Genomic DNA, 12,215 nt, shown 5'->3' with positions numbered 1-12,215 from the left:
GTCCAGCGAGGATGACAGAGACGCCTCAAGTCAAAAAGAGAGGAAGATTTCTAACTGGATGCTGCTTTAAGAAGGAAAGGACCCCATCGCGTCTCAGAACGTCAAACGTGCTCCTGCAGTTTCCAGGAAACGGTATCGGTTCTAACGTTTTAAAGAAGAACTGAGAATGTGGCCAGGCTCTGACCAGGTTTCCAGGGAAATCAGACATTTCCTCCAAAGGCTGCTAACCCGTGTGCAGGGCCCCGGCGATACGGAGGACGAGGCCCCGCCCAGGAATGGGGCAGTCACACCAAGTGGACGTGACAGACAGGTCGGGCAGCTCTCAGGCCCGTGAGCCAAACTGCAGCCTGTGCAATGCTATCAGCCCCTTGTGATAAGCCCTGTCACTCAAGATGGGTGTGCTGTCACATAGCTGTCCTTCCTCCACAGGGAAGAGCAGGCCAGGCCACCACCAGTCCCTATGTCACACCTTGCTCCCCACTTCCTGTCACAGGCGTGGAAGGCCGCCCGGTGCTGTGACCTGGCGCCTACTGCACCTGTAGGCAGGCGAGGCCTTGACCACACGCACCCTGCTCCACTGCGGGCCAGCCGCCATCAGCAGGGTAGCCGTACTCGGGGAAGCCGGGGGCGCTGTTGAAATTGCTGCCGTAGGTGTCGTAGGCGTAGTCCCCGTGGAAGGAGCCTGGTGGAGGCGGGACCTCGTAGGGACCAGCTGTCACATTGCGACTTCTGTAAACCTGACTCTTCAAAGACACAAAGCCCACAGGTGGGATCAGGTCACCGGGCAGGGCAGCCAGGCTTCGGGTCTCTGTCCGAGCCCGGGAAGGGGTGGCCCACCACCCACCTGTTGCGAGTGGGTGCTGAAGCTGCTGCGGCGGCTCTGCACGCTGGGCGCACTGTGCAGGCTCCGTGCCGAGTGCTCGCTGTGCACGCTGCGCCGGTCCGCGTCCTCCCCGCATGTGTCCCTGTGGGGCTCGTGGTCGTCATCAAAACTCCCTGTGAAGCGAGGGTCGTACCTCCAGTGGTCGTATTTCCCAGGCCTAGAGGGAGCAGGGAGCAAAGGCAGAAAGGGGGCGCTGGGGGGCATCCTGGGCATGACACACAAAGCCCCTCAAGACTTGAGCCCCCACCAGGCCCTCATGGCCCCACGTCCTTCTGCCCTTCCCAGGCCTGACCCTGAGAAGACCAGTCAGAGCCTGCCCTTGAGCGGAGGCGCCGACAGCCAAACCCAAGTTCAGAGCCTGGAGACTCAGGAACACGCCCGTATGGGCAGTGGTCATGCCTCCCACAGAGGGACACCGAGACACGAGGAGCGAGGAGGGCACCCGGCTCCCAGGCTCCCATTCTGAGGCCGGCCCTCTGCCCACGGCCGACATGGGACACACCAGAAGGCTCTAGTCCCTCCTCTCGCACACAGCGCTGTCAGGCCGGCGGCTCGGCAGGCTCCCGCATGCAGCTGCAGTGCGCGGGTCACAGAGACGTGCGGGCACGCAGGCCCCCCCAACCCGGGCGAAGCACACCTGACCCACCTGTCAGCGTAGGCGTACTGCTCCTTCCCCAGCGGCTCGTACTCGGCGTCATACCAGTACCTGCGGTCATAGAGGCGGGGGTCCCTGAGCCGAGAACTGTAAGCGTGCCGATCCCAGTGGCTTGGATCTGCGGGCGAAGAGTTCCCGGGTTAACACGGCACGCAGGAGACGCTGCCTGCACTGGAGCAGCACACCTCCGGGGCTGGAGAGTGCTTCCCGGCTCCCTGTGGACCCACACGTTCCCCCGAAAGTCAGCAGGGCCTGGGTGTCGACTGAGACCCTGGAGGCCCTGACTGCGTCCTGCTGTGCGAACACCATCTCGTGGCCACTGGCTGTCACAGTCTCCGTATGTTAAGAAGAAAACAAACTGCTGAAAAGCCGACATCTTTATTAATCTCACCTTGTCGGAAATTTTTAAGTTAATCCCATAACTAAATTTTACTCACATCTCTTCTAACATAGTCCAGAAAGTTTTAAGAAATACTGTCAAAACTAAATTACTTGAACTTCATGCTCTACCAAATGAACCATTTTTGGCAAACATACGCAGAAACTGTGTGTGGAGGGATGCCGGTGTACAAGGGGACATGGAGGCCTGTGGACATGGAAGTGGGCAGCTGCTAGGGAGAAGCGCAGGGCTGCAGGCCCGGCGGGGGGCAACAGGGTGCACGGGGACATGCCGCCGAGCAGGACACCCTGTAGTGCTGGAGCCACCGGCTATGTGTGGCCACGGAGCACGTCAGACGAGCTACTGCAGCTGAGAGCTGCTGCCTGCCTTCACCACTTCCATCAACTGGAATCAGCACAGGGCAGGGCCGCTCCGAGACTGACAGTCGCGTCTGCTAGAAAGTCCGAGAGAACTGCCACGTGGCAAAGGCGCATCGGTGCTGGGATTCACACGCGATTTCTTAACGGGAAATGGCAACACAGCTTCCAGAGGCAGACTGCTCTCCATTGCTTTGGTTTTGAGGCAAAAGCAGAGACTAATAACAGGGACACTTCACCCAGAAGCCCGCAGAGCGCGGCTGTGCGCGCCACACCAGCGGCCCCCGTTCGCAGCTCCTGGCCCTACCTCCGTACTCATACTGGCTCGGGTAGTAACTGGCATAGTAGTCGCTCTGGCTGCTCCATCCACTTTTGGAATAGTAACCTTCAGGATACGCTTGCCTGAAAAACACACAGTGCGGTTAAAACCTGCGGCTGGCGATGTGACATCGGCACAAACGACACCCAGAGCAATGGGCGTTCGTCAAAGCACTTTGGCTGTGGACAAATTCGAATCGGAAGATCCAAACCACGATGGCGAGGGCGCGGGTCTCCCTGCCACACAGCGAACTGGAACTGGGATCTCTCTTTAGACATGCAAGTCGTGCTTCAGCACGGGGCGCTCCGCCCCCTCGGGGCCGTGACAGGTTCTCGTCTCGCATCGCACTGAGCAGGACAGGTGCCAAGACATGAAAACCACCCGGAGGCTGATTTTCAGACCCCCCACAGGCCATGCTGTGGCCTCCGGGTGGGTCAACGTGTGTGGCCCTGGGGCCCCTCAGGGCCGCCCGGCGTGGCGCTCTCGCTGTGCCTGGCCGAGGCAGCATCCCCGAGCACGCTGGCCCCGACTCAGTCAAAGAGGCAGGACTCGGGGGGACAGTGGGGTCTGACCTCCAGGGGTGCCGCGCGTCTTGGCGAGGCTTAACTATGTTTTCGCTTTCTCACAGCAAGTTTCAGACAAGACTTGATTTTTAAAATTACCATTCTTCCTGTCGCACTAGCTGAGCCTGGGGCTTGGCTGGCACGGCCCTCGGAGCAAGTGCCCGGCCCTGGGGCCAGGTGTCTGGCTGCTCGGCCACAGGAAAAGCATGTGCCACCCGAGGGCCTGGGTGGGGAGCACCACAGACAGCGTTCGTCCGCGCCCTGAGCGTGTCATACACGGGTCAGTGGGCCCCGGAGAGTGGCTGCCACGGCGTGCGACTGAGAACGGTCCACCTCCTCACCGCCCCAGCACCCACTCAGCACGGGAAAGGCACGATCACAAAAAGCAGAGGTCCACCCCAGCACGAGCAGCTCCCACAGTGGTGTGGGCACAGGGAAGACAGGCTGATGCTAAACACCTGGTGGACACACACACACGTGTGCACATGCACTCTCCAAGCAGAGTGGGGCCAGAAAGGGAGGGTTATTCTCCGGAGCTGTCACGAGGAAGTGGTGACACTTAGATAATGGGAACGCTGCGGGTGAGGGTGACAGCCACGCACGTGGCACTGAGGGTGAGGGTGACGGCCACACACGTGGCACTGCGGGTGAGGGTGACGGCCACACACGTGGCACTGCGGGTGAGGGTGACGGCCACACACGTGGCACTGCGGGTGAGGGTGACGGCCACGCATGTGGCACTGCGGGTAAGGGTGACGGCCACACACGTGGCACTGCGGGTGAGGGTGATGGCCACGCATGTGGCACTGACCCAGCCTCTTTTTAGGCGCCTTCTTGATACTGAGCCAGCTCTGGCCTCTTGATGAGAACATGACGTGCAGGTGGAGGGGACCAGGACGGCAAGATGCCCGGGCCCACCCTCCCCAACACTCCCTTGCCTCTTGGGCTCCCTGAAATAACACGTTTGCTTTGACTCCAAACCTTGCTTCCCAGGTGATATGGCGATACACAGGTGCTAAAACCCTGGGAACCTTCTCGCCTAAAGCACCAAAAACGCTGGGCTGCACGCTGGTAAGCGTGTCCCTCTGGAGCAACGCGGAGAGGTCAGCCCTGGCTCATGGCAAGTATCAGGCACTGAAGAACCTGGGGTGCCAGGGCCTCATCAGTGCCCAGGCCATCCCTGCTCCAAGTTTAAGACGCCATAGTCCCTCGCAGCACAACCTACACTGGTGCAACGTCTCCTTCCAGCCTGACCACGAGCAGCTGTGGCTGAAGGCTCTGGAAGGCGGGCAAAGCCGAGCAAGCTCATGCCCCCTTCGTTCTGACTCCACCAGCAGCTGAGTGGGAGGACGCTGGCCTGCTGACCTTACGGGCAGAGGCAGGACGCCAAGGCCCTCTTGACACGCCTCGTTTGTAATCACGAACCGAGGCACATCAGTGTTAGAAGTGGGACAAAGGCATCCGCAGGCGCCGGCACAGGAGGTGGGCGAGGACGTAGGCTTTTGGGCCCAGGTGCCAGCTGTGTTCCGGCCCCAGCCCGCCTGGCCTAAGAACCGTGGGATCTGCGTGACCGGCAGCGGGAAGAGGCGACGCGGGTGAATAACTGCGCAGCCTAAGGACTCCGGACATTCGGCCAGCCAGCCCGCCTCCAGAGCCTGCGCATGCCTCAGTGGCGGGATAATCACTTGGCCCGCGCACGGATGCTGCGCGTGGGCCCCACGTGGTGTCTTCTTGGTGGCCCTGTGCAGGGGCTGCCTGATCAAACACTAGCTGGCAACATGACCACGACTGCATGGCAGTGTGCTCAACTCAAATTAAAAACACAGCCTACAACCTGTCCACACTGCCGATACATCGGCACGGCAAACAGGCGTGCGTGCTCCCCTACGCATGCACGACCACGCGACCACGGCCAGCAGCACACACGTCAATCACCTGGCAGACGGCCGGTCTGAGCAGTGGCTGGCCCGGGAGCTGGGCCGCTCAGGATCAGGGTAGCGGTAGTTCTCAGCGTAGGCGGGTGTCACACTGTCGTAGGACCTGTATCTGGGCTCGTACAGGCCATACATGTCCTGTGGGAAGACAGGTGTGTGCCATGTTAGACACCAATGCAGAGCCAGCCCTCTCGGAGACCAGCGCAGTTCTACGTGACACAGATGATGGTGTGCCAAGGACCGTGGGACAGAAATGTCCTACGAGAGCCGAGCTTAGCGCCGGCCCTGCCCGCCCGTTGTAAGTCGGTGACTATCAAACTCCCTAGCCCATAGTCCCAACGCCTCGGCAGACCTCGGGCGACGCTGGGCCCGGACTAAACGTGATAGAGAACACATAACCAAACGTGTCCATCGTTTTTCAAATAAACGCAGATTAAATCAGAACCTAATTTAGACGACGTTCGTGAGCTCATAGCGCCCACCGCGGAGAGCGGCAGGAGGAACCTCCCGTGCAGCACGCGGGCCTCACTCTGCCACGCAAGGGCCTTTAGACACTGCTTCTCCCGGTCCCCACAGAAGTTTCAAGTGGCTGCCCTCGCTGCTCAAAGCATGCAGCCAGAACTGGTTCTGCAGACCACTGACAGGTGCAACAGCCAACAAAGGGCCCGTCACGCAGGTGGGGGATGCGGTGTTGGACAAAACTCAGCAGGTATCCTACACCGTGCAGGGCGCTAATGCGTGCCACGGACACTGGACACGGGCCCACCTGGCAGGGTGGCTGAGGCCACACGCGGCGCTGGCACCCTGTACGGCAGACTACGGCTCACTTCAGTCCACCCAACCGAGCCCCGCCAAGGCACACATGTGCAAGAAACCGCCGCTCAGGGGTTCGAATGTTGGAGTCCGGCCTTACCTGGTAGTAGAGGGGAGTGGTGCCAGGGTCTGGCAGGTATGGCGAGGGGTACTGGGGTTGGTAACCGTCGTAAAAGGATCTATGATAGTAGTAGGGTGCCAAGTCCGGGGCTGGCTGCGGCAGCCACTGCTGGTCCGACCGCACTGCTGCCTGGCTTGAACTACTGGACACGGCCGAGGCGCTGGAGGACTGAGGCGGCCGTGGCAACAGCTGCTGGCTCGTGTCAGCTGGGGCCAGACTCGCTGGTAGTTGGGCTGAGTCTGGGGGTCGGCCTTGCGCTGGCGGACTCCTTGGGTGTGAAGGTTCTGGAAGCGCTGCTCTGGGCCCCTGCGGGGGAGTTGGCGCTGGCTCCTGCTGGGCTCTCTCCAGGCCTCGCTGGTCCTGAGCGTCTGTCGTCACCTGCTGGTAGAAATGGTCTGGGTTAGGTGGCCCAGGCCGCCTGGGTTGACTGGGAGTGGGGTGCTGGTGAGAAGTGGGGCCATCGGAATGGGGTGAGCTCTCCGTCCTTACGGGAGTTCCTGACGTCCTGGGGGCTGCGGAGTCCAGGGCTCCTGGAGTCTCTTCCCGGTTACTGGGGAGCTCTGCCTTGTGACCGGGCGGCCCCGAGGTGGCGTTGGCGGGCAGCACCAACATCACACCTGTGTCCCCAGCAGGGCTAGTAAGCAACTCTGGAAGGGCAGTCTCTGCACTGTGAATCTTTTGAGCTTCTAGAAGCAAGCTCTTTGGAGCTGGATGAGAGGGCGGATGAACCAGCAAATTAGCAGGCTGAGTGGAAGCCATTTCAGGTGTACCAGTAACCTGGGGACGATGACTCTGGGTAAGACTGTGAGGCAGAGGGGAGGAGACCTGGGAGCTGGCCGGAAGCCCAGACAGAGCGGTTTCTCCGGAATCACCACCAACGGCCCGGCTGCTCACCACGGCTCTGTCTCCTGCCCAGGCATCTCTGTGGGACCGAGCCTTCTCAGTGGGAGTCGACGAGGACACAGAGAGATTGACGGGCTGAGCAGGGCTACAGCTCTGATCAGGCTGGGCGGCCAGGACCGGCTGATTCTGCAAAGACTCGGTGGGCGGCGAGGACAGCAGACTGGCATAACCGGAACTCGCCTGCGACAGAAGGGCCTCCTCCTCCCCCATTTGGGGAGGGTTCTCGAGATTCTCAGACGCGCCCATGCCGTCGCCACTCTGCAGAGGCGGGAGGAAGCCCGGCGGCCGGGACAGCGGGTCGGCTGTCCCCTCATCTGGAGGCTGAATCACTTCTGAGGACTGCGGCCTCGCGGGCACGTGGAGTGCGGGCGCGGCGGGGGCGAGGAGGACGTTGCCTCCGAAGTCCGGCACCTCGTTCTGCGCCCACAGCGTCGTCGCTGGGCTCTCACACTTCGCGGCTCCATGGGCTCTAGTCATGGGCCTCTTCTCGGGTGTCAGGGGCACGGTCTCCAATGGCGCCCCCCCAGCGTGCGGCAGCCCATGGCCGGCCTCCGTGGGCGTGCTCAGACGCGGAGAACAGACCCGGGCTGGGCATAGGGTCTCCATGTTGTCCGGCGGCTGCTCCAGGTTGCCCGGGCAGCTGTCGGGCGGCGCGGCAGCCGGTCTGGGCTGCCTCTGGTGGGCACGGGTCTCCCTCAGCTCGCCCACCATGTTGGCGCGATCTGCCTCGACCGGTTTGACTCCAACGAAGTGGGATTTCACTGGTTCAAAAGAACTGTTTGCACTCGTCTGGAATATCCCTGTGGGTTTTGGGGGGCTTGGGGCTGAGGGCTGGGCCAGGCTGCCGTGGTAATCCGGGCTAGCAGGGGCCTCATCTGCCTCGCCTCCCACGGGAGAAGAATCGATTTGCTTAAAAAAGCTCCCTGAAGCCTCGTCCTCAGGTTTCCCAACTTCTTGCTGAATGAAGGTGCCCAGGTCCTGGGGCCTGGAGGCACCTGGATGGCTCCGGTGGCTCCTGTCATTGTAACTGGAAGACACACTATCGGATCGCACGGGGTGCAGCGGTGCATCCAGGGCCTCAATGTTTGGGCCCTCACCTCCAGCATGGCCCACAACACTGCGCCTGGGGACGGCTGGCCCGGGAAGGGGCCCGTATCTGAGCTGATCGCCTGGGGAGGAAGGGTCCAAACTCGGGGGTTCGCGTGGCAGAACCTCTTGATTCTGAGTGAATTCTGAGTTCTCAGCGTTCTCATAGTGCGAGCTGCCAGCATCCCGAGTCCTCGCACCTGCTGTGTCGCCCCACACGTCAACAACGGCTCTCTCGGTGGCCGGTTGATCGTGCTGGATGCCTGCAGACTGAGGGAAGAAAGGCTGGGTGTCCCCTCCCCGCTGTGTGGTCTCACTGTTGGAGGTGCTGAGAAAGGCCTGATAAACGCCGCCTGCTCCCATGTACGCAGGAGGGTGGCCGAGTCCAGGGCCGAGGGAGACACCATCAAAGTCAGACTGACCAGCCAAGCCTGTTTTTTCAGAGGCAAGGTTCTCCTCGTTTTCTGTCTCTCCCCCTTGGAAAAACATGGAGAGCACACCCGAGTCTGCTCCTGGCAGGGCCTGGCCGGTCCCAGGCCCCAGCGGGTACTGCAAATGGCTTTCTGGGCTATTTCCCTGAGTGGGGGGGTTCACGGGAGCAGGATCTGGCAACTGCTCTATCTTCATTCCTGGACTCGGCCTCAGCTCCTGGCGAGCCCGCGTCCTCCCAACTCTGAAATTCTGCCTGAACGTGTTTTCAAGATCAAAGTTACTTCCTGCGTGGTGTCCACTCTGCAGGCAGGGTGTCTCATCTCTTCCGTCACGGCCCAGTGGTCCTGGTAAAGACGCCAGTGGGCTGTGCTGCTCGTGGCCGGGACCCTGGTGTGGGTTGGATGGAGTACGGAAGTGGCCAACGCTGGTGGCCTGCGGCACCATGTTCTGGACGGATCCTTCCGGGCTGGGCCAGTAATGCTGACCCAAGGGCTCTGGGCCCCCTGGCCCCCAGTGCCCCGGCATTTGCTGACGAGGCTGAGAGAAGAAAGGGGACGCTGCTGGTGCTGCAGCCACGTCGTGCAGGTTCTGCCCACTCGGGGGTCCGTCAGGCCCAGGCGGGTCCCTCTGCAGATGGCCCCCATGGAAACGCTCATGACCTGCTCCTGGAATGTGCTGAGTCTGAACCTCACGCTCAGAGCTGGAGGCGCCCTCGGCACTGCTGTTCATCTCAGGCCCAGGCGGTGCTGCAGGGGTCGACACACTGGAAAACGCGCTGACATCTGCCCTGGGCTGCCACAGGGGCCCCAGCAGAGGCTCGCGGGGTCCTTGGGAGCTACTCCCAGTATTTGCGTGAGGCATAGGCAGACCAGGGCGCTGAAGAGACATGGGTGGGGCTGGGCCTGGCAAAATGGGTGGGCTGCTTTTGGACGCACTGCCCAGCGATGTGTTTTGGAGCGCCTGTCTGCTAAAGGCAAACGGATCCGTCACCGGCTGCGATGGGCGAGTTACTGGAGCCACTGGTGCATTGGCAGTCACCTGTCTCCTGTACGGGCTGGTGGACCAGAGCATGCTCTGCGGATTCCCGGTTGGAGGGGGCCCCACCACGCTGGGTGGGACGGCCTGGGGCGGCGGCTGCATGACCGGTCTCTTGCACAGCTAGATGCCGCTTACAGAAAGAAGCAGGAAACAGGCTTTCCTTAATCTGAACTAAAAAAGAAAAAGATATAATCCACAGAGTCAAAGTTCTGACTATAATCAGGAAAACTAAGACGAAAGCCTGAAAATGATTTCACATCATGTTAAATCCCGGGGGACACATCTCTGCCACGCCCACTCCCCAAGACCTGCCACCCTGTCCCGGGAGTGCCCTGAGCGAGGATACTGGATGGGAACACAGAAGCTGGGGGTGCCCTGGCTGAGTGACTTCAGACAAGTCACAGCCCTTCTCTGGGACTCAGTTAAGTAACCCGGCTAAGTACCCACCCAGAATGCCCGCTGCCTCCGTGAAGCCCTCACCGAGCTGGCAGGAATGAAGGAGAACCTGCCAGCCTGATTCGCTCCAGGGACGTAGTAGCTTCTCCTGTAACTTCTCACTAGATCCAGAAACGTCTCACTAGATCTCGATCCAGAAAGAGCCAACTCCTCTATTAGACTGCATATCACACTTTTCACTCTGGTGACTCTTAAACCTCGGAAGGAAAACCAAAGTTGAAACTGTGCTCTTCTGTTTTCTTTAATGAAAGAGCATCATAAAGTACAGAGTAATACAAAGCTGCAAAACACACGTGTAAAATCAGTTCATCCAAAATGCCTTTTATCCCACCGTGGAAATGTCTCACCCAGGGCGCTGGGACTGGGTAAACCCCAACAGCCCGGCGAGGCGCCTCTAACCGCTGGACCACTCCTGGGGAACCCCAAGCCCATGTAAAGCAGCTGCAAGAGTAACCAAATGACTGGATTCAAACATTTAAATGATAGAGAGCCAAAAACCTTTTACAGAAAAAAGTGCAAAAATCCTCTTCCGTGCTTTTTGTTGTTTTCTTAAAAAAATACATGAAGCATAATCTTGAAGAGTTAACCTGTAATTTTAAGACAAAAAATCCAGTCCTGTCTCTTTACAACGCCCGTCTCTGGGCATCGGTCTCACCAACAGGTTAAGGTTAGCCACTCAGGAGAAAAGCAAACACCCACGGGAGAAATGGCGGAAGGACTCCGGAGTTTAATCCACACGAGTAATGCTTTTGTTCTTGGAAATCTGACACTTGGATAGAACACTCATGAATGTATTTTAGGCAAAGCAATTTACAGAGTTCCTTTCCCTATCTGAAAACTAGTCCCACGGACCTCTTAATCTGCTACCATTACTGCCCACAGATGCCATCCTAGGCCAACAGGAAACCCTGTCCGACTGACAAGCACTTTGAAACTCACTCGATTTAATGGACTGTATCTTAGGAACAGCAGCAGAGACCTCACTTGGTCCAGTCATTTTAAAACACAGCACATTTACAGCCAGCCTCAGCCTCATATGGACTGAGGGCAGGACAGGCAGAGCCCTTCCTCCCGTCCGTGAAAACGGGCACCCAGGACGCTCTCAGGATGCAACTTCCTCCTTGTGAGGCTTCCGCAGCGGACCGTCAACCAGTCCAAGCAGCGAGGGGAAAAAGGACAGGGCACAGCACAGAGGATTCGTTCGTCAGGTGTCACTGAGAGCGAGACGGGCCTCCCGCTGAGTGGCCTGGGCGCACTACTTCCCTTCCTGCAACCCCGTCTATCTATGAAGTGAGAGAACGTGACGATTTTGAAGGTCCCTTTGGGTTTCATCTTATGAAATTCTACTCACAGTGGATTCTGGGATACCCTAACCCTTCCCAAGGTTTAATACAGAAATCTCATCAGAATCTAAACTTCGCAGGTTTCTACTTAAATGTTTTCCTTGCAGAAACTCTTATAGTTATGTCCTCAACTCCTGGACTAAGAACTTTTTAGAAGCAAACACTATTGCTTCCCTACAGAGTAGGTCGCCCGCTCTCCCCCCTTCGCCACTTGAGGACTTTAATGAAATACAAATTTCGTGAGAAACAATCTTGAACGATCTTAGTCTTTTGCTCTTCTTCTATTCACCAGCAGAGAAACGATGCAACTAACTGCACATCACTTACTGTACCACAGGGCATTCACTCTGCCCAGGAAGTCACTCCGCGGCCTCCAGTCACCTGACTATAAAAGGCGGACTGTTTCAGAGACCAGCTGGCCCTAAAGATGCACCGCTCATCAACCTAGCTCTCCAATGAAACCGCTCGTATCTGTGGGACGTACTCAAGCACAAGCTGTTTTCAATATAAACTCCTGGCTACTGAACTGAGAGCTTAAAGCACCCTCCCTCCCTCCCTCCCAGAGCCGCTGCCTCAAGCTGCAGGTGTGCGAACCAACATGAGCAAGAAGCACCTATGAGTCTACCCTCTGCCTCGCTCTCCTCTGCTAGACTATGGGATGCTTGACCCAAAGACACAATAAACTCCAACTTTTCTCAGTACAGAATTAAACATCTTTAGATATCAAAGAAAAACGGGGAGTCTGAACACTGCTGAGAATGACAAAGATCCAAAAGGGTACCCTGACACTCAGGACAGAGTTTGCAGAACGAATCAGGTTAAAGTTTACAACACTACCCTAAAGGAAACTCTCAGTACAATTTGGAGACTCACCGCAGAAACTGCGACGGAGGGTAGGTGAGTAACAAGGAAC

At 58.6% G+C, this 12,215-nt stretch overlaps 1 protein-coding gene across 8 annotated transcripts in view; it reads right to left on the bottom strand.

The window, feature by feature from the left end:
• SEC16A (SEC16 homolog A, endoplasmic reticulum export factor) overlaps positions 1-12,215 on the bottom strand; it is a 23,876-nt gene that overhangs the window by 8,978 nt on the left and 2,683 nt on the right. For 2 of the 8 annotated variants that reach the window (XM_023536431.1, XM_023536430.1), the window contains exons 2-7: positions 6,024-9,674; positions 5,112-5,248; positions 2,602-2,696; positions 1,530-1,656; positions 845-1,040; positions 569-743 (exon numbers count right to left, since the gene is read on the bottom strand). In XM_023536431.1, the coding sequence (XP_023392199.1) occupies positions 569-743; positions 845-1,040; positions 1,530-1,656; positions 2,602-2,696; positions 5,112-5,248; positions 6,024-9,605 (4,312 nt within the window). In that variant the 5' untranslated portion in view covers positions 9,606-9,674. Of the gene's footprint in view, positions 1-568; positions 744-844; positions 1,041-1,529; positions 1,657-2,601; positions 2,697-5,111; positions 5,249-6,023; positions 9,675-9,950; positions 12,168-12,215 lie in introns of those variants that run through there. The other 6 variants (XM_023536432.1, XM_023536433.1, XM_023536428.1 and 3 more) reach the window with 6 other exon arrangements.

Source organism: Pteropus vampyrus, unplaced genomic scaffold (assembly GCF_000151845.1).
Source record: "Pteropus vampyrus isolate Shadow unplaced genomic scaffold, Pvam_2.0 Scaffold157, whole genome shotgun sequence".
NCBI classification, from domain to species: domain Eukaryota; kingdom Metazoa; phylum Chordata; class Mammalia; order Chiroptera; family Pteropodidae; genus Pteropus; species Pteropus vampyrus.
Note: the sequence above shows the minus strand (reverse complement) of the source record. Positions and strands in the feature narration are given on the sequence as shown.